General features: G+C 39.1%; 1 protein-coding gene across 7 annotated transcripts in view; it reads left to right on the forward strand.

Moving 5' to 3' along the window:
- The window catches only part of PTPN13 (protein tyrosine phosphatase non-receptor type 13), a 111292-nt gene that overhangs the window by 51240 nt on the left and 37753 nt on the right, over positions 1-22299 (forward strand). For 6 of the 7 annotated variants that reach the window (XM_088056323.1, XM_014254811.2, XM_088056324.1 and 3 more), the window contains 6 exons: positions 2509-3072; positions 12558-12653; positions 14293-14392; positions 20689-20908; positions 21865-21939; positions 22054-22228. In XM_088056323.1, the coding sequence (XP_087912449.1) occupies positions 2509-3072; positions 12558-12653; positions 14293-14392; positions 20689-20908; positions 21865-21939; positions 22054-22228 (1230 nt within the window). Of the gene's footprint in view, positions 1-2508; positions 3073-12557; positions 12654-14292; positions 14393-17789; positions 17935-20688; positions 20909-21864; positions 21940-22053; positions 22229-22299 lie in introns of those variants that run through there. The other variant, XM_088056325.1, reaches the window with a different exon arrangement.

Raw genomic sequence — 22299 nt, forward strand, 5'->3', positions numbered from 1 at the left:
CGTCCCTAGTAGCCATGAGATAGTGCTCATGGCCTTCACTTTTTCTCATGAGGGGAGGCCCAGTGGGTGGTTGATGTGCGCAAGAGAGAGCATCTCTTGTGTGCTGAGGCAAAGGGGCTTGTGTCTTCAGTGCCTCTCTACAAACAGGAAATAGCTTCTAGTATATCCAAGTCCGTGGGAACCACAGATATGGTGAGGAGGATGCTCCTTTCCCCCAGCACTCTTTTTGAATGACAGGTGGGCTCTTTTGCTGCAGTTCTCACCAGCACACAGCAAGACAGGGTTGTGTCTCTGGGGTGCCGTGGTGAGGATACCCCCAGGCGCTAAAAGTGCCTTGTGACTCTTCTCATTGCACGCGATCCTGCAACGAGATCGTGCTTCAGTGTGCAGAGACCCAAATGATCTTTTGAACCAGGAATGTTCTTCTGAGTCATGACTGGTGCTGTACCAAGTAATCCTGTGTGCATAGCTGTGGCAGTGTATTGGAGTTGCAGCTGTCTGCTTCTCTTGAGTATTTTTCTACTTTGTTTGCCTTTGTTTTGTTCAGTAAGGTCCCTGCATGTAAATACTTTCAGTGTTAAAGAAGTGGGTGTTTGGGGTTTTTTAGCAGTGTGTAGAGGAGGTTGTTTTGGTTTTCTCGGGCCTAAAATTATCTTGGAACTCCCATTACTGGGAGGATGATTCTCAGAGCTCTTTTGATTTGCATTTCTGTTGGCCATCTTAAAAAGCAAACTGCAGTGTTTGGTTTTTTATCTCACAAGTGACTGAGTTAAAATCCTATTCAGGAATGTTTATCCTTGGTGCATGTACATGAATGTGAAGTTTGTGTTTGCAGAGTGAATATCATCCCACTGCTTTAGATGGATAGTAGGACCTTCACAATGAACACTTACTTTTAAAAGGCTTTTTTGTGTGTGAAATGTATTATACACATTTCACCAGCCTTAGGATGACGTGCAGTCTGAGAATAAGGTAATAATGTAATATTTACTTGACCACAAAGATAATTATGTTTAGTTTAGTATTAAAGCTATCTTTGTAAAATATGAAATGAGGCATCAGATCATTTTAGAAAATTAGTTAATTCTCTTTGGCAAAAGTGTTTCTTATTTTCTTGGTTAGAGCACGTGGGAATTGTGTTTCTTACAAGACACCTTTTAGACAATCCAAACCCTAACATTTAACCATTGTGTATTTACATGGTGGTAGGCAGCAAGGGGCTACTTGGTTATGTTTGGCTTGAGTCTTGCTGGTTTTGATTGTTAGTTAAAGGTCACAGAAATAAAGACTACAAACTAAAAGCACACCCCCCTCTTGAAAAAGAATATCAGAGTTGAAAGTGTTTACATCTTTAAAAGCTATGAGCTTTTAAAGCATTAGTGACTACATTTTCAAACATCCCTAAAGCATTCTGTGAAATTCTGTTTGGAAGGGTAACACTCTAGATAAAGATCATCAGGAGCCTGCTGTTTGAGCGGGGCAGTTGATTTCAATCGATGCAGGAAGGTCAATGTAGCATTCTATAAGAGTAGTAGATATAGCACAGTGATTACTTTGAACTCATGGCTGCTTGCTTTTGCAGTGAAATCTTCAAGGCTACTCCTTCTTCAAGAATGTTCACGAGAATATCATCATAAAGAGGGATGATGAGCCTAGCTCTAAGGAAGACATCAATCACATGCCATGCTGACTCCACCTGGGCCAAAACTTCTTGGTCACCATGACATGAAATATTTCTCTTCAGAGACCACATATTTTAGTTATGATTTGGATATGGTTCCAGCTCTGTCTGCTTCTTTTATTCTGGAAGTAATTTCATGAGAAGGGAGAGTGAGAAGAGAGGCTTCCTAAATATCTGCAGATGCATGTATTGTTGAAACTCAAAGGGTGCAGACTCATAGAACCATTTTAACATTGGAAGCTTTGTTGATTTTGTTTCTGAATATTCTTTATCAGGAGAGACTATAGTCACCAAAATTAGTCATTAGAGGAAGATCCAGGATTTTTATAATTCCTAAGTACACAGTCATTCTTTTCTTACTGCTGACTCTATTGCAGGACATCTGTAAATCTGTAGAACAAACCTGGACTTGTTATTAAAACCTGTAGGCGGTGTATTTGGGTGTGAGAGGAATGGCTGATTTCATATTGATTATTAAGTAGTATTTTTGGTGATAGTCCAGGCTATTTTGAAAATGAAACTAATGAGAAAACAGCTTTCAGCAATTATGTGATAGTTTGGGGGATTTTAATGTTAATACTGAATTATAGTAGGTCTTAATTTTTTTCTTGAGCATTTTAGAAATAAAAGAAATAAAATGGTCATCATGTATGAAGTAGTTGCATTTCTGTCTTTGTTGACCGAGGGAACCCTTGGAGTAGCCTTCGCAATGCTTTGCTTGGTAAAACCAATGCCCAAGCATGTTCATCATATATTTTAAGTAATTTGTGTTGGACTCTTGTGTATTAGGTAGAAAATTACATGTATAAAATGTCTCCTTATTCCAGGAAAAACATTGGCTGTTGATGCACCTGATGGACACAGAGCTCACTTCTCTCAACAGACCACCCTTAACAAAGGACTTAGCAAGTCTATGGGATTTCTGTCCATTAGAGGAACACGAGACGAGGAAGAGTTTTTCCAGGGCATTTCTGCAGATTACAGTTCGGGTCAGGAAGATGTTTTCTGTCCTCATAGATGTAAAACCAGTGAGCTTGAGAAAAAAGGTCACCTTCACACAGATGTCCCTCCCAAACGGAAAATATGGGCTTCTTCCACAGATTTGCTTTGCTCTACTGACAAGGCAGCTGAGAGGGACCATGCTGGAGGCTCTCACAGGCACAGCCATCAGTGTGAAACATTTACAGTACGGACTTCTACTACTGCCAGAAACAAGGAAGCAAGATACTCCGATGGGAGCATAGCGCTGGATGTCTTTGGACCACAAAAACTGGACCAAATGCGCCACATGCCTGAGACATCAACTTCTGCAGCAATATCAAGTGCCTTTGACAGGATAAGAGAGAGACAGAAGAAGTTGCAGCTTCTGAGGGAAGCTATGAATGTAGAAGGTTAGTGAAGCTTTTTGATTTTCTGAATATTCCAGTCGTCAAACAAAGATTTCTTGTTATGATAAATTTTAGTTCTCTTGTAGCAGCTCTTGAAACAGCTGAGGTCTTTACTTCATCTTTTTTTACATAAAATTAAGTCATTAGAGCATCTGTTGCCAATGAAGATAAATGTGGTTGTCCAGATTGCTTACTTAGAATAGTTGACCTCTAACCAGTTTCAAGCTCATCAATTACAATTAGGAAAAAAAAGGTGGTAACAGCCAGTTGTCAAGTAATTTTTCTCAATGGAAGATTCTCATCTCCAGCTATTAGAGATGGATTTATGCCCCTGAGGAAAGGCAGAAAATTTCATCTCCAGATCTCTGTTTTTGTGTGTATAGCTCTGGACTTAAGCCCTTGAATATGAATTTTTTACATTTGCCTTGTGTTCAGATCTTCAGTGGGAATACTTCACACAAGTTCCATCAGTTCATTAAAAAAAATGCATGGGGGAAAAGCAGGTCTTTGAAATTGTTATAGAAGTTATATTGTTATAAGAGTTATAAAATGACCTTGATGCAGTACCCTGTAAGTGGAACTGCATGTTTTATTTGCTTTGGTTTTGTGGGGTGATTTTCAGGGTCTGTAAGTTTGAGACAGCTGTATAGAGCTGGATCCTGCTTGTGCTGGGCCAAAGAGCATAACTTGGTCATCCAAGGTGTGTGGTACAAGAGCTGTGTACATTTACTCAGGTGCACTCAAAGACTCATTGAGTTAGCCTTCCTGCTGTGTGACAGAAGTGAAAACACACCCTACCTTGGCCTCCTTCTTCTGCCTGAGGTGCAAACACCTCCATATTAAGGAGAGATGATAAAGCCTTTTGTCAAGGTTGAATTTCTGAAAATGCCTACTCATGCCCTTTGTGGCCATCTTGGGATATGCTTGTACTGCAATTAGCAGGGGAAGCCAATCCTTTCCTGTGCACATGAGCCTTTTGTTCCAGAAAGGAGGAGTGTTACCTGGCATAGGCAGGTTAAAAAGCTGCTGTGATTTTGGTACAGCTGGAGTTCTCTCGTGCTATAAAATCAGCATCTTTGGATGAGGGTTACATTATCATGTGAAGAAATGAACATAGATGAAAGCAGCACTGTGGAGATACCATTGTTTATCTCTGTAGCAGTTTACTATCTGTTGTTACCTACCAGGATGTCTGATGAAGTACAGGGAAGCCTGGTTGGCTTTTGGTTTAAGACTCTCAAAAAAATGGGGTCCATCTCAAGTGTATGAGTCAACTTGGATCATTGGAGATAGGCAGCTGACAGGGTTTAAGAGGAGGCCACTCCCAGCATTGGGAAAGCTCAATAGCCTTGTTGTTCCGGAGTGCAGCTTTGTGCAGGTTTGTCTTGCACAAGAGCAAAACCAAAAGCGCGGCCAAACCCATTGATGAGCAATGGGCTTATCATTCTCGTTCAATCGGATTGGGAGACGGCAGAAAACAAAATATGCCCGTGCCTTGCAAACTGAGATAGGTCAGATGTGTGAAACTACTAGATTCATGAGAGGAATGGGTGAAAGTGCAAAGTAAACTGGGAACTGGGCCTTAATAGTCACAGAGACTGAGTGACAAACATGTGCAGGGAAGATTGAGGTAATAGCCAGTGACTCACTGCCCATCCTTCTGAATTACTTGCTAGGAAAAAAGTAAAGATACTTTCTCAACAGGTAGCTGTGTTTCACAGTTTTCTGTTTTCAAGGAAGGTGTATTTCACTCTTGAAGGTGTGAATGTGTGCTTTACTGTTATATTTTAGGCTCTCAATTGTTCAGTTTCTTGGACCAGAAACTAGTTGTGAATGGGAATTTTTTAATGAGCCGGTTTAAAAGAGTATTCTAGTAAAATGGATGATGAATGCTTTTTCACATAAGAGTTAGCTGCGGTTCTGTCTTACAGGGCCTGAGAGACCTGACTGGAAGTATCTATTCTGCCTTAGTGAGGGGATTCACAAAAGTCTTAATACATAAAATCTGCTAGTCTATTAAGACTTCTTTCCCTCTTCTTTTGTTCCATATGTTTTACTGTTCCTCATCTTACATTTTTTTAACACCAAACATGTCTCTTGAGATCTTTCATAAGAAGTCTTGTGCCAGTTTTATCTGTCAAAGAAATGAAAAATAGTCTTGTGTTTTTTATGTATCCCTGTTGTATGTAATTTCGAAGTACTTAGTGGGTAGACAGATATTTCCACATCCAACACTATCAAGTGTCAAGTGTGTGTAGAATTACTCTTCTGACCAGCGTAGCTGAGAGGTATGAGTGAAAAAGGGAGGAGAATAACTTACTTCATGTAAAAGTTCATGCAGTTTGGAGTAAGGGTTCAGTTCAGTTTGGAGGAGGAGGAATGGACAAGGAGTCACGAGAAGCAGGGTTATGGTTGGGTAGCAGAGGAGACACAATCTGCCTTCTCTTTGGTAGGTCTGGGGATATTTTCAGTTCAGTTGAGCCCAGGTCTAGGTTACAGCTAAGCCTGTGTAAATTGTATTAAGCCTCTGCTTTTGGCTGTATACATTGTTTTTCTCCATTTTTGAATTGTGAAGTGACATTGGACTCTCTGTGAATTGAATTTGGAGAGATAAAACTCCCCTCCTCAAACTACAAAGGAATTTAAGTGACATATGGCTTATTTTTCTTTAACTTACTTTGGGTTAAGCTGGAAAACTTTTCTGTTATTCATAAAACCTTAAGGAGCTGACTGCCTTGGAAAAAGAAAATGTTCTTATACACAGGCTCTGGTTTGCCAAGCTTTCACTCAGAACAGATTTTTACAATCTAAATTATAAACTCATGAAAAGCAAAGTTTATAGTGGAAAGAATGACAGAGCTTTAATTACAGCTGTGCTGTGATACTATGTAGTGAGCTGCAGACCATCTGAAGAGTACTATAATATACTGTTGGAACATCTCAGATTTAGCCTCACAAGGCTTCCAAGGACCGTGTCCTTGCGACTGCCTTGCTCTTGAACTTGCTGGCTTATGTTAATCTGCTGTACAGTTTCAGGGTTGAGGTTGTTTATCTCTTCTGTACTGAAGATGATTGTTTATGATTAGGTGCCATTTAGCCAGATGGGGGCAAGGGCAAGAGTCTGCTATTTGACTTAAAGTATAGCCAATTCTGATAACTAAGAAGAGAATCCAAAAGTATGTGTCAGTTTTACCAAGAAAGTTCTTCGTCTTTGCCCTTTTGTTCCTTCTTGGGTTTTTATGGAGGTTTTGTGACCTTAGAATTGATTAGAGTTATAAAGTTATTAGGTGTTAAACCCAAACATCTTAGCTGTACCCAGAAAGCAGGTTTTGTTTTTGTTGTTCTTTTGAAACTTGGAAATTATTGCCTGGCACCTGCTGATAGTGTCCCATTTCTTTCAGAGAGGAAGTAATACTCCTTCATTGCAGCTCTAGAGTAGGAAGGTGTCGTTTGTTCTCCCATGCTCCAGGTTTTTTTACCTTTTCTCCCACCAAACTGATTGTATCTCCTGACAGTTGTGAAGTATGCACACACTCAAGTGTTCCTATCCTAGGCCTGCCCTCAAAGGGCTCAGTAGCAAGGCACAAGGCTGTGAGATGGTAATGGTAGCCTTGTCTGAACCTCTCCTTTTGCTTAGGCAGCTCCTCCTCCACTCTTTGTTTTGTGTGTATGCATAATTCAAAGTGAAGGGGTTTATGTGTTACTTGAGTGAATGGGTATCCTTTTTTTAAATTTGTTTAAATGCAGTGTTGTTTATGACAATGTTCTAAGTGAGATCCATGAGGGAACATAAAGCTTGCCCATGCCCTTGTGGAATACAGGAGGACAAAACCAGTTAGGAGAGCAGTAATATAGCTGGCTGTGGGTTGAAATAGCAGACAGGGCAAAAAAAGGTGGGAGGATACTGAAAAAGTTGATCTTGCTGAAGCTCTGGGATGCTGAATCCAGGGGTGGGGAAATGGGGGCGGTTTGGGAATGTTCTTAAGCCTTAGTTAAATGTTTTTGCAGTTGGGAACCATGTGAATTCCAGACCCACAAGTTGTGTTTATTCCTCTCTCTTTTTACCTTGATTATTTTTTTTCTGACAGAAAACCCAGATTATTAAATCCTCAGATTTTTTGGGTTTTGTTCAATTATTGCTCTTGCTTCATAGAGTCGGCAGGAAGAGGCAGCGATAGTCTGTGTTTCTAGACAAGAGTCTTTTCCTCCTAAGTCTTCTTCCATGTGTTTATCTCCCAAAACTAGTCTCATTGGCCACCTTGAAGACTCATTTGGACCCCATTTATAAAATTTCCATGTTATGACAGCCTGTGTTTAGCTGGAAAGGATGCAGTTAACGGTTACAGTTAGGGATACTGTAAATGCCTGGATTTTAGATGCTCCCTTAGTTTGAAGGTGCTTTTTTGATTAAGGGAACATTTCTGCAGGTCATCAGGCAGCTGTTGGTAGCAAATTTATCCCAGCATATTAAGCCCTGGAGATGTGAATTTGGGAGCTTCTTTAGACGTGGGTTAAATGGGAAATTTGATTTAGGAGGGAAAAAAGGAATAGTTGCTTTACAAACCTTGCACTGTGAATTTATTGAAGTGCACATTCTCCCTTTTTCTCTTGAATTGTATGTTCTGAGTTTCTGAGCTCACTGTGGGCCATTTGAGTCACGCACAATGGCACATCTGTTTGCATGTGAAAGAAAAGGAAGGGGCAGTTTGCTTGTGGTGCTGCAGTGTGATTTAAATTCACTGGTGGCAAAATAGATTCTCATGTGGTTGGTCTGTCCAGTAGAAAAATATTCAGAAATCATTTTAATGAATCTGAGAGGTAGGATAATGTTGGTAGGGCTGATATTATTTCAGTTAGAGAACTCCAGCTGTTGATTTTACTGAGACAAGAGATACTGGCTTTTCAAGGAAGAAGATATTTGTGGGATATCTGTAAAATACATGTAGTATGGCATCAGCAACTATTACTTTGTGCTGAGTTACACAGCTTAACATTAGGCAGTAAACCAGGTCTTACAATTGCATAATTGCACAGCAGAGTGGCATCTGCTTTATCTCATCTATCGAGCTTTCAGCAGCTCACACAATCTGAGATAGTCAATTTTTGGTCAATACATTACATTCTCAGTTGGATAAAACATTTAAATTAAAACAGGCAAACAACTTTGTTAGACAAGCTCTCAGTCTGGGCCTGTGTTAGTTTACATACCTTATCCCAGATGGCATGATCCAGATCCAGAAAACAAGGGTGTCTTTCTAAATACAGGTCTCTTGAGTTCTCACCAGGCCCTGGCATTGTTATTTTTAATGTCTCTGTTTTCCTTTCAAGCCATCACTAGAGATGTGTGTTCTGTGCAGTTTTCCAAGGCTACGTTTTTCTCTGTAGATTAGATCCTGCCAGGCCCTGTGCATCAGACTGGGCTCCCTAGGGGGTTGCCTGGATGACTGGTGACTTGGACTGCATGTGTAATACATCTTTTTCATGTAGAATGTGAGTGTGGAAATCTTGCAAGTTAAAATGAGCCTGCTCCCCTGGAAGTCTGAATGGGCTAGTTTCCTTTGTCGGTTGTTGGATATGAATCCTTGCCAGGAATTTGAACTGGATCTCAATGTTCTTCCTGTTAAACCTATACTGGCTTGCATAAGATAGTTCAGATTTTCTTAGATGAAAAGAGGAAAAGAAAAGGAGAAACACATATGAATCTAATCTATTGATTTAACTCATGGGAAAGAAGTGAGTCCCAGCTTCTCCTGAAGGACAGTTAATGTGTTTTAAGTGGTATTATAGTACCACTCTCTTGTAATAGACACCCACCAGTAAACTTCAAAGGGCAAACAAGAGCTCTCTCCCCATCATGAAACTGTTGGTTTAATTCTGCCGCCTTCTCTGCGCCGCCAGAAATAATTCTGTAATGATGTGTATTTGAAAACCTGTGTATCTGATGTGACTTGTGTTCAGAATAATGAAATTCCAAGCTGAATGTGGTTCTCTGATTTCTGTTGAAGTTGGCTGAGGTGAGGCTCTCTGTAAGTGACTTGTCTGGGCTTGCACGTCTCGCCTTGAGTAAATAGCGCATTTTGTTATTTTATGCTGCGTGAGGTGCCTGGGAGGTTGTGCTCTGCTGGTCTTGATAGGGAACTTGAAAAAGCACCACTGCATCACTAAGCAGCACAAAGACAGACTCTTCAACTTGTAATGCATCATCTACCTTTGCATCATGGAGCTACCACATGCTTATTTAATTTATTAGTACAAGTTTTATATATTCATTTTAGTTACAAACACTTAAGATGTGCTTAAACTCATGGATTTTTTTCTATTGAGGTATGAAATAGTTCAGTGTTCTGGTAAAATACTGTAGAACAGTGAAATGTTAGGGAGGGTAACTGATACAGTTATTTTTGCTACAATGTGCTTGGTGTCTATAGAAGTTTAATCAGTTCTGAAATCTCTCTTCAGTCACCAAAACTTTTTACAAAAAACAAACAAAAAATCCCCAAGAAACTAAGGCAACAAACCAAGGCCATTCAGATTTCCCACAGAAAATTGTAAATATGGGACAGAAGTTGTTTTATTGTAGTCTTTAGCTTTTGCTGTCATTTTTCAGCTCCTTCCCGGCCAAGACAGACTAGAAGTTTGTCCTTACTTTTGAAACTTCTGTATGAAAAGCTAAACTTTAATTTCATCCCAGAACTGGGACTTTGTGACCTTTGGAAGCCAATTCTTAATTAGAAGCTTAGCTTGGGCATGATCCAAGTGCCTTCTTTGAAGTTAAATCCTAATATGATACGTTATACTTGAGGAGAACTTGCTGGAGGAGATGAGAGAGCATAAATTATTTGGATGACTGTACAAGCATTATAGATAGAATATTCTCAATATTTACATTTTAACTGAGTATTTGCAGGTCTGCAGTGCACATTCTGTCTGTGCCTCAGGAAGGAAGGCAATTGGTTAAGAGGGGGTGCAGTGCTGGGGGCGTGTGTAGGGGGTGCACACAGACCTTTGTGTAGGCCAGCAGAGAACTGGAAGGAAGATGCTCCAGTAGCAAACAGTTCTACATCTGTATGTACTTTCTCTAAACTGACCAAAATGGATGTAATTCTAGAGGATTTACATGGAATTTCAGGATGTAGCTTTCTTAATTGACTTTAAACTTTGCCTGATAATCATAAACCTTGCCTGATAGCCCAGCAAGGAACGGTTGTTGAATGCCTACAGCAGATGAGAAAAATACCTTTGCTTGTGTTCTTGGGTTAAGTTGGTGTGGTCTTGATTAGGGCGAAGGATGTGGCAAGACAGGAGTGTGGTCCTGTCTCCAGCTCTGCTTGTGAATAGGTTTGAGCTTTGTTGGGCCTTATGTGTGGGTCTGTGACAAAATTGAGATAAACAGTGTGTGGAAATCTTGCTTTTTGTTTCTTGGCTCATGGACTTCATGGCCTATGGCATGGCACCAGCTCCCGCTAACAGGATGACTCAGGAGAAGTCAAACACCCTGCAGAGTCCCATATCATGCCAGCACCTACAAACACTTGTCTCGTGGCTTAACTGAATATTTCTGTTTTACCATGGGTTTGGTATTCTCAAAATTTAATGTCTCAAAGAACTAGAATGGAGCCATAATTTGTGTGCAATTTGAGAAGCCTCAGCTGCTGACTAAGTGGAAAAAAATAAGTCTGTTTAAAAATCTCATGTCACATTTTATCATCATCTTGCTTCAAAGTCAGTTCAGCAGACTTGAAAAACCTACAGCTAATAAAACTACTGGGAAACAAGAGGTCTGGTTTTAGTTAAACGTTTCAGTAGTGTAGCTCCAGTGTCATGTTTGGATTGATGCCTCACTTAAGGTCTGGGAGCATTTTAAAAACATGTCTCCAAAAGCTACCCACTGAATTTGGTTTTTATTTCCCATGGTAGGCAAATAATTGCTAGACTGGGGGCAGATTTGTTTGTTGTAAAATCCACAACGTTGAAAGTAGCCATTGTGAAAGACTGAAGCAACCTCACGGCTCCCACACAGCCCCAGTGGATTCTTTTCATCTTGCTTTAGGTCCACATTGCTCCTTTCTGAGAGTAGTGTAAAATGTTCTTTGGCTTAATTGGGTTTTATCCTGCTAAACTGTGCAACTGGGATGGGCTGGTGAGACCTGCTGGTTTCATAACTTGATTTGCAACTTTGCTTACCTTTCCCAGTTTTCTTAAAGATTCCCTGCACAGCCCAGGTGAGATGGTTGGAAATGGGGAAAATATTGGCTTTTAAAGATGAAGGTTTTGGAAACAGTCCAAAGTGAACAGGAGCTAGTCTTTAGTTCTTGGAGTACTGCATTACCTTACTTCTTTTCATGCTTTTTTCCTGTTTGGAATTTTTCTCTGCAGGAAGTCTATATGAGTAGTATGGTTGACTAACCTGCCATGTGACCTAATAGAAGTTATGCAGCAGGTTTACTGTTCCCTCAGAATTTTTCACCAGATGTTTTGTTGTCTGGGCGTGGAAAGTTGGAGCTTCGGATTTCTTTGTTGCAGCCTCCAAAAATATCTGCTTATGTGTTCCCCATTTTGTATTCTTGCATTGCCTATTCCTTGCTGTAATGAGTGGCACTTGTTTTCACAGCAGTTACATCTGTATTTTCTATATCACTGCTTTTGTTTTCAAAAACATTAACTATAGTCAAACAAGAAACAGCCTCCTGCAAATAAGGACACCTGAGGTTTTGTGGTCTCTCTTCGACAGTGAAGCATTGGTATTCCCAAGATGTAGAGACTCTTTTTGTGTGTGTGTTCTGCTTTTTTGCACGTTCTGTGGGTGGTTGTTGGCTTGTGCTTAGGAAGGTTCTGGGAGATGGTTGGAAATGTCAAGTACATCCCCCCTTCTGTGGAGCCCTTTGCTCCAGTATGTTATTTACATAATCCCCTGAGAGTAGGAACTGAGACTGCTGTATTGATTTCTCATCACATCAGTTTAGCTGTACTGGTTAATTAAATATCCTCTAGGGGCTTACTAATTGATTGTTAATCATATTTTGTGGATGTCAAAGATGAGCTGAATTATAATTTGCCAGTGCTTGCTTTATCTCTGTGGATATTTTTCTTTTTATGTGGTAAAAGAACCAGGGATGGAGTTCTGGTGATTGCTTTTTACATGCAAGAGGTGCACACCAAAGTTTGCAGGAGGGAACTGATTTTGTCTTGGGTCTCAATGGGAGGTTTTTAATACCAGTTTTAACTTGGAAGTGATATTGAGGGAAGTTCAGAGGAGGTGGTTGTACTGGGATAGCCAAGAGGGGCCAGGCTGACCACAGACCCCTCAGGCCATGGGAACAGAATGGGACTGCACAGCATCCCCTGGGTGTTTGCTTTGAGGCTCCATAGCCACAGAAAGGCATTTTAAAATGGTTTGATAATATTTTTTAAAACTTCACATGTTTGTGTTTGATTTTTACATTATGACTGTTGCTTCCTGCTTCTGATACCTTGATTTAAACTTTCAGAGCCTTTGAGAAGGTACAAATCCTACCACAGCGATGTTTATAGTACTTCGAGTGAAAGTCCATCTGTTATTTCTTCAGAACCAGATTTCAGGCAAGGTAAGATCTATGTATAAAAACCAACCAACCAAAAGCCCAAAGAAAAAAAAAACTAAAGAAAAAGTTCAAGATGAAAAACAGACCCCAAAAGCCTTTAGTAGGAGTCTTGATACTTGTCCTGGTACAGAGTTTTAAGATGATGAAGTTACAACGTTATGTATGGATCAGCATAATGTGCAGTCTGTTCAGAAATGAGTTTGACATTTAGCACTCTGGGAGAGAACTTGATAGGAAAAGCTGGAAATAGCTAACTTTTTAGTAGAAGTGTTTTTATTTAAATAATAACATGCTGCAAAAAAAATTATGGAATTGGTAGTGCACAGTAGCAGGGAATTACAAAAGCTTTATATGGGATATCCATGATATACTTTCATCGGTGGGTTTTGCTATGAGGGTTAAATGGTTTATAATTTATATGCCAAGGATTTCAATGTAATGCAAAAGTACTATGTAGTGCAGGCTGTTTGTAAGATAAATTTAAGTAGTTTATTAAATTAATTGCTTGAAAAATCAGATGATACAAAGGATTGTTTGCTGAGGTATGGCGGGAAGAATCATCTTTGCAGAATCGTTATAAAAATGGAGACAAATAATTTGGTGAAAATTAGGAAAGAAAACAATAGGAAGATGGAGTATACCTGCATTATATGTATTCAGTATGCACAGAATTCCAGCCCATCTTCCATGTACTCACTGCTCTCTCACCCTTCTTTGTCATTGTCTGTTCTTGTGCTTCCTGAGCCAGAAGCCTGAGGAGCAGTAACAAATATTGAGGCTCCTATAATTTCCCTTTGCTTGCTTGCAATTCGGAACAGACTGCTTACGTGTTCCAGTCCAAAGTCAACAACTCTTAATTTTGTACAGGCAAGATAGAGCTGCCTTCTAGTAGTAATGTATCTGGGCTCAGTGAAATAATTGTCAAAAAGAACTATTTTTAAAGAACGTGGCTTTAGTGTATTCTGCGAGAGCTCTCCTGCCAGGTCTGTTTGCTGAGGGTACAGTAAGAGGGGGAAATGAGGTACTATGCAAAATCAAGCTGGAAGTGTAGCATTTCAGGTGCAGCTACAGGCAGATCTTCTAGCAAAAGCTGTAATTTTACAAAGAGAATCACAGGTTAACATATTGCCAAAAGGAAAAAAGCCCTATAAGTTATAATGAGGAGTCAGATTCCAGGGATAATGATTACAAGTTCAGATACTTCTTTCTTAACTCCTTTTTTCATGTACTGGATGCATAGTTAACTAGCTGCTCTCTTTCTGGTCTGGGGTAGTTTTGTATGATGTCTCTGCCATGTGTTTGTCTCAATTCAAGGCTGACAAAAAACATGTGTTACCTTGGGAAGGTGTCTATGCAATTGTGTGGGGTTTTTCTGTGATTTCTTTTACGCTTTCCTTAGAGTTCCTCTTCAAAGGACTATCTGCTGTTTTTGTTGGAATAAAACTGTAAAATAGCTCTGAAAACTGAAGTCAGCTTCCTAATGTTAATTTGTTTGGAACTGTAGTGCCATTGTGCAGAACAGATAAATACAATTTCTTCTGAGTAATGTCATATGACTGCTAAATCCTTGAATTTTAGATGGGATTACTCTGTGTGCTTTGCTGCCCAGTTAGGTATTAATTTTTGTCTCTTGGTTTGCTAGTGAGAAGAAATGAAGGTTTCAAGAGAGATGATGCCAGTGGCGTGTTATCAGGTGCTGATGATATCTCCACATCAAGTCAAGCTAATTCTCAGAGAACAAGGTAAACCTTAGGAAACAGTATGTCTTGGAGTGCTTTTTCTTTATCAAAGAATGTATTCTAAATCTGCAGGTGAAGTTTTTCCGCTCCCATCCCTGTTTCTGGCTAAGATTAAAAAAATTGCCATGTAATACTTGAATGAAAATAGCATTTCAGAATTATATATCGCATTCTGAAGTAGAAGTCTCATGATGCGCTGCAATGTAGAGGTAAGTTGGGCACCCACATTCAGCTCCCATGTTTAATGGAGACTGGGTTGAACTCTATCAGGTTGTTAATAACTGTCAGGAGGTCAGGGGCTATGTTCTGCTTGGAAAGATTTAATTATTTTTTAATTGTACTTTTCCAAAATAAAGTTTCTGAAATTACTGATATGAATACAGATTTATTTGCATGAGGGTTTTTACATTTAATAAGGAAATGGCAACATGCTTATTTCTTTGAAATAAGTCAAAAGCCATACATTTTCTTTGGTTATTTTGGCAAAATCATAGTTCATGTTTTTGTGTTTGGAATAACTTTTTTTAGTACCTCAGCGCTTACTAAGCAGCTAATTCAGTAAAAGTTTATGCTTTTCGAAAATTACTTTACTGTGCAGTGTATTCAAATATCAAGTATTCACCCGTGTGAGTTTCATTTTTTCAAATGCCATTCATCAATACAGCTTTAAAAAGAAGATTCTGCTTCGAACATCACCTTAGTACAGCATCTTTTTAATACAGCAGAAGCACATCTTGCCTTACCTGTTACATTTTGAGAATGGTTCCACTCTAAAGGTTTGAAAATTTTTATTGACATTGACCTTTTGGATTTAAAAGTTTCTTCTGGTCTCTGCCAGATACCTTATCACCTTGGAATATTTTATCAAAATGATGCAGATAATTTTTGTAGCAAGGGGTAAAAAAATAAAGGCAGGTCTTTCTTCCCCTCTTCCCTCATCGCATCACAGCAACAAAGGCCTTCTCTTTTACTTTGTATGCTCTAGATTAGGAGAAATATTGCTGCTGTGCCCAATATTCTAGGATATTCATAGGTTTTTGGCATATGTTGGAAGGGAATCCTGCTGTATCCTATCAAAGAAACTTGGAAGTGTGTGGAGATTGGGCCTGTGTTGGGTGATGTGACACTGCTGGTGAATGTGTCCTCCATGTTCATTTAAAGCAAAGGGTGATGTTGGTAAGTAGGGCTTAGAGCCATGCTTTGAACATGGAGATGAAAATTAAGTGTCTGCTCCTTGCACTGTATTGTGTGCCAAAAATGATCTGGGTAAGGCATGGTCTCAAATGAGCTTCATCTCAGTGCAGGTGAGCACGAGAGAAGTTCCTTGGAGGTTGTACAGCTTTTGGTTTCCTGCTTTGATTAATTGGTTTCCTTACTACCTGCACTTTGCCTGAGAAATGAAGAGTAATCTAAAAACCTATCTATTGGCATTTCTGGCAGGGAAGAAGCATTAGTTAAGCATTCAGCTTAACTGAATCCACACAGTTGTGTTGTCAGGAGTGTGATATCTGTGTAATGCTGCATGTGTTAGTGGTGTGCAAGCAGTGGGAATCCTGCCTGTCTTCAGAGAGTATATGTGCTTTGACTTCTGAGGGTTACTGGTTTGTATTCCATGTAACCCTGTTCAAGAACTGTACCTTTTAACTTTTGTGTTTCATTCTGTTCTTGGCACCACACTAAAATGGCAAATCACGTTATTGCCACTGTATGTACAGAAACAAGATATAGCTGTCTTAACTTATTCACCTTTTTTTTTTATTATTTTGGTGAAAACTGCGAAGCCAATCTTCATTCTCCTTTGCCTTGAACCCAGGAAATTGCCCATTCAGCACCATAGTCATGCTTCCAAATAAACTGGCAGTAATTTGCGGATGCTGATAGAGAACTTTTGTTTCTATTTACAAAGTATTTCAGAAACAGAAAGTAGTATGTGGTATGTAAATGAGTCACATTGTAAATGAATCATGGTTGTAAATGAATCGGGCCTATTATGCAAGTGAAAATGCTGAGGTAAAGCAGTACATAGTTTCTCATGGTTTGTTTCACACTGTTATGTATTACTCTGTTAAGGCTGGTACCTTTAATGGATGTAATTTCTATATGTGTGAAATCTAGAAGGAAAATATGTTTTGCAAGCACAGCATAGACTTACCTGTTGTACTTAGCAATGGAATGAATTTTACTTGTATGTAACTATTTTTTATTATTTTTAAGTATATTTTAGTATTTTCTTTTAATCTCTTGTATCCTTGGCCTCCACTCTGATACCACTACACTTGCACAAAAATGTCGTGGTAGGGTATCACAGGTAGTTATTTACTGATTTTCATAATTGTTCACCCATTTTTTTATAGATGAACAAGTTTGGGTTTTTTTATTAGTGTAACTACCAGACAGTACATATATCTAAGATGAAAAAAGAAGGCTGCCAACTGCTTTAACTAGCTTTTTTTTCAGACCTACTGAGAAACAGGACAGCAGCCACAAGCATAATTCAGTCCTGTAGTAATGTTTAGGTTATAGCTCCATTAATAATACAAGCTGAATAGAAAACAGTGTGCTCTCTCTGTCTTTCTGCAGCAGCTCCTGAAAGATTCCAATGCTAACAAATGTAAAAGGAATTCCATCCAAGATGGTAGTTAGTTAAATGGGGGATTTCTAAGAAAGTAACTTTATCTTTTTATCCAGGACATTGCATGTTGCTGCTTTAAAATGTCCTCTGTTGCAAAACACCATGGCTTTTATAACTTCAGAAACCTCAGGTCTGAAGTAAAACTGGTGATAACAAGTGGCTCCAAGGGCCTGGATCTCAGAGTTTACATGCTTTGGCTGGTCATTTGATTCCAGGGTTTGGGGAAGTATATGCAACTTAATCCATTACTTAAATTCCATCAGCACTTGGGAGTATGTTTCAGTGTCTCTCTTGCATTCAAGAGATACCATCTGTACTTCAGTACATGTTAGTTTTACTGTTTCTGTGACATATTCTTAGAGCCAGTCTGGTTAATTATCCTGATGAAATTGAGTTGTAAATCAAATAGAAGGATTTGGATTTGAGGGAGGTTTCTTTTAAAAGAAGCAGCAGAGCTGTTCAGAGTTATCAGAAGATGCAGCTTGTGCTGTTTGGGTGGGCTGGCCCGATGTTAAATTAGCAGAAGCCATAGACATTCAGTATTACCCTTCTCGTGGTCTGTGACTGTTGTTATCCTTTAAGCTTCTTGGAATGCATTGTGGCAGTGGCTTGTGTCTTGTTCCCTCTCTGCTTTTTGTATTCCTTGTTTTTTTTCCTTTTTTTTTTGTTTTCTTTTTCTTCCTTTACTATTTCTTCCTTTTTCTCTCTAGGAGCAGCAGCTGACATGGATCTCTTCCTTCTGTTGCCTTTTCCTTCCAGTAGATTTCATTTTCATATCCTTCCTACCTTACCAAAAGGCATCCATCTTTCTCAGTCTATTCCTGACCTTCCCACTGCACTAATCATTAGGGAATGCCTACCTGCTTCCTTTCTTCCAACTTCCTTCTCTGATCCAATACCTGCTAATTTCTTGGTAAGTACACCAGGTGAAGAGGGAATTCACTTCCCTTTGTTTTTTTTCCCCCCAAGTGTCAGCCTTCCAGGTTTGTGCTCCCCTACCATCTGCAGCTAATAAGCAGCTGTGAGATTCTGGTTTGCAGTCAGACACTGATGAAAATACAGAGTAGCAGCCAAGTACTTGTCTGATGAAGCACCACACAAAACACACTTCTGTGATGCTATCTGTTAGGAATGTCATTTAGACTTTTTTTTTTTTTTTTTTTTTTTCAGTAATGACACTGGCATATTCAGAACTTCACAAATGAACTCTCCTGTACATTTCAAAAGTATTTTATTTTCTGTAGGAGAGGTGTATTCCTTGTCTTGGAACATAAAGACTGAATCTTGTTGCTCCCCATAAAAACTGGCAGTCAGACCAAGCCAGAGTTAATTGTACTGACCCAGGATGCTGAAACTTGTAGATTTATGTTTGGTGTTTATGCTTATATACTAAAGACAGGAAAATTTTTAAACCCTTAGGTTTTTCAGCTTCCTCCATGGACAACCCACAACCACCCCAATTTTCAGAGAAATTAATAGACGTCAACAGAAATAATAAAACCAACCTAATGAAAAAAACTTCTCATTGCTTCTGTTGCACAGGACTATATGTTTTAAAAAAGGCAAGGTTTTCGCAGTAGGTGTTTTCACAGTAACAAGTTTATAGATGGAGCCAGTTGCAACTTGTCTTTTTCAAATGTCTTTGATAATTCATAGATATTTATGTTCAGAAAGTATTTGTTTTTGTTTTATTTCAGAGCCCATCCTTAGACCTTGATCTGAAGGGTGCTTGTGGGTGTATTTAACTTAGGGTTTTGTCAATATTCCCATATATGTTGATCCTAACAAGTTTCCTCATGGTGAAAAGCTAAGCATGAGCATGTGTTGGCAGGTCTGAAGCCTTTTCTCATTTCTTTGTCCTTTTTGGTCCACATTATTCAGTCTTTTGTAGGAAAAAAAACAGAGGAGGGAGAAGGGGGAAAAATGCTGTGAAAGTCCTGCACAGGGGAAAGGATTACATTAATACACACAGGGGAAAGGTTTACATTAATACATTTGTTCATTAACTACTCTGTATCTTCCCTGAAATTGCCTTTGAGGAACTTTAGCATTGTTCTCTTCTTATATTTAATTCTTCTTATTTTAAGGCTGGTTTTGTATGCTAACCAATGACACTTTAGTATTAAAAGTATTGGTATTGGTTAGTAATGTTGTAAAAAGATGAAAATGAAATTTGAAGTCACATCTAATGGTTTAGCATAGATAAGTGTACTGTCCTGGACAGGTGTGTTTTTCTCTTAGTTTATTAACAGATTTGTCACTCATCAAATATATCTTTAGGTTCTCCTAGGAAGTAGGTATATAAATTTAATGTATTTTTTTAAAGTCTGTATATTACCTTACCACAAAGGGCCCTGGGTCACTCAGTGCAGAATTACTCTGTATTTATGTTTATTTCTAAACCTGACTGCAGGGATACACAGGCTTCTAAATATTTTCTTTGCTTTTTCATGTTTTTCGTTACTCAGTTTGGGTGGTATGCTTAACACGCAGTTTAGAATTGCCAAAAAAATGAGCTTTTTTCATGAAAGACACCTTAGTTTCCTCTGTCCATTTTTGTTTCAGAATTGCCTCTGTATATTATGTAAACAGGGAGAGAACATTGTTTTTTCTTGGTTTAGGATTTCTACAGAAGGCTCAATTGGTTTTTGTTTAGTTCAGGGTTTGAAGGTATTTTTCTGTGAGCATGGAACAGAAAGAAGGGGAGTGGAAGTCGATTTTATTTTTCTTGGATTTCTCAGTTGTTCACTTTTCTATCTATTTCTATCTATTTTATTTTTCAACTCAAAAGTGGCTTTTGTTTATCCAAACTGGATGTGAATTTCCTTCCTTATGTAAAGAATAAATTTGATAGGCTGTTTGGTATAAATACTTGCAGAAAAGAAGTTGCAGATGTGTTGCTGTGGGTTTTTTTAAATACTGATGCATTTTTTTATTTGTTTTTTTCATGTTTTCCTTCAGATTATAAATTTAGACTCTAATTTAGTTATTGGGGTGACTGTATATCAGCCAGGCCATTCTTGGGAATTTAAAAAAAAAACAACAATAAAACAATTTTCAGCAAAATAAGATTATGGAAACATTAGTGTGTGATATTTAGAATACTTTAGGATGTTACTACATAACATTTTTATGTAAATATTTCAAGTTGTACTAATTCTCAGGAGAAATCAGGGAATAAATATCAGGCTCATGCAAACAGAAAGTGTTGAATCAGTATTTATGTGGAGAAAGTACACTATTATTTCAGTTTTTTCTTTAATGACATGTTTTTGAGCATGCCTTTTTCACAGTCCCCACACGAACACAGAAATTAAGATATTTGCAAAGCATTAATACTTTCCTTCTTCTTCTGCATCTACTGATTTTGCACTGATTCTCTGGGTTTGTAGTGTTGAGTATTTTTTCAGACTGCAGCTGAGCCTTTGTTTTCGTACAAATAAATGTGACATCTCTGCGGGCAGCTGCAGAAACCTGGTGTGTTTGCTTATTTTCTACATTGATGGATTGCTGCACAGAGACAACCTCCTGGCTGCTGAGTAAATGTCTTTAATGCAGTACTTGATGACTGGTGGTGTGCTCTGATTTCCACTTGGGGATGTGCTTAAAGCAGCAGAATGTCTTAGGCATACCTGCTAATCTGTCAACCCCTCTGACTGTCCCACAGGCAGCATGAAGCACCATTTGAAGGCAAACTAATAAGTCAAGAAGTGATGCTGAAGCGCCAGGAAGAAGAAATGATGCAACTGCAAGCTAGGATGGCTCTGAGGCAGTCCCGGCCCAGCCTCTACCCAGGGGATGCAATCAGATCCTCAATGCTTGATATCACCAGAGACCCGCTGAGGGAAATAGCCCTGGAAACAGCCATGACACAAAGAAAACTGAGGGTAATGCCCTGAGCTCAGGTGAACTCTTGTTTTCATTGAAACAGAGCAGTGTCTCGACTGAAACTTTCGTATGTGGGATTCATAAACCAGGTCCTGTAATAAGCAGTCATCAGCAGATGAAATACCAGGTGTGTGGTGTTGGCCTACTTTCACAGGGTAAAACTTCTGAGATTTTGTGGCATTAGTGGCTACAGAGCCTAAAGTGGCATCAAGAGATGCTAAAACAGACAGCAAGGCTCGACAATTGCATCAATTAAACAGTATAGCACCCTAACAAAGGTAAGGCATAGGTTTTCTCCTCTATTCTGTGGTGTTTTCAGCCACTTCATTTGCATTTCACTTCATGGAATGTGGATATGCCCCGCCAGCATCAGAGGTTATTAAATGAAAAAGTTGGGAAGGTAAAGAGAGAGAGAGAGGATTCATTTGGCTCATAAGTTCACCCAAATCTCTGTGCAAATCCCTTTTGATCTCCCAGCTGTCTTGGTATGTGGATGAAATACAGAATTACACACAAAGAGGGAGACAGAGGTGTATAGGTAAACAGAGTGTCTGATGTGTAGAATGGATGATGGCTTGATGCCCTCTGCTGCTACTTCCGATGAACTGGATTTTGTTGGGGTTTTTTTAAGTAAAGATGGGAAAACTTGAAACAAGACTCAGGAACTTCCTGCCCTGATACAGGGTACTAATTCCTGTATCTGTCTCCAGTCCATCACACTAAGATGAGTTAGTTCATGTAGGCTTTAACTAACCAGGTTGGTTCCCCTCTCTGTCTCCCAACCCTTAAGAGGTTTTTGTGAAGATAATTTGCATATAGTACAGAGTAGGTAGCAGACAATTGCCGAATTTTAGCCTTTGGTCCCTCTTTTGCATTTGCAGGGCAAGAGTTGACTGTGCCTCAGCCTGTTGTTCCAACAACACAGTGTTCATTGATACTCTCTTGTGATTTGCAGAATTTCTTTGGCCCAGAGTTTGTGAAAATGACGATTGAGCCTTTCATCTCCTTGGATCTACCGAAATCTATCTTGGTAAGAAAGGGGCTGTTCAGTCATCTGTGGCAGAAGAAGTATGTTGGTTTAAACCAACAAATGTGTTTTTATCACAAGTGTGAATGTTGAGAGATTTCATTTTACAAATTGCAGACTAAGAAAGGCAAGAGTGATGACACCAGGCGAAAAGTAAGTGTGATGCTTCTGAGTGGGCAGAAGCTGGAGCTGACCTGTGACACCAAAACAATATGTAAAGATGTCTTTGATATGGTAGTTGCCCATATTGGCTTGGTGGAGCATCACTTCTTTGGATTGGCTACTTTAAGAGGTAAGAATAACTGCTAAATTATTTCTTCTGCCCTTATCTCTTTAAGACATATTTGGCTTATTAAGTCATTG

Source organism: Pseudopodoces humilis, chromosome 6, assembly GCF_049639895.1.
Source record: "Pseudopodoces humilis isolate 2021_Gansu_Grassland_sample_001 chromosome 6, ASM4963989v1, whole genome shotgun sequence".
NCBI classification, from domain to species: Eukaryota; Metazoa; Chordata; class Aves; order Passeriformes; family Paridae; genus Pseudopodoces; species Pseudopodoces humilis.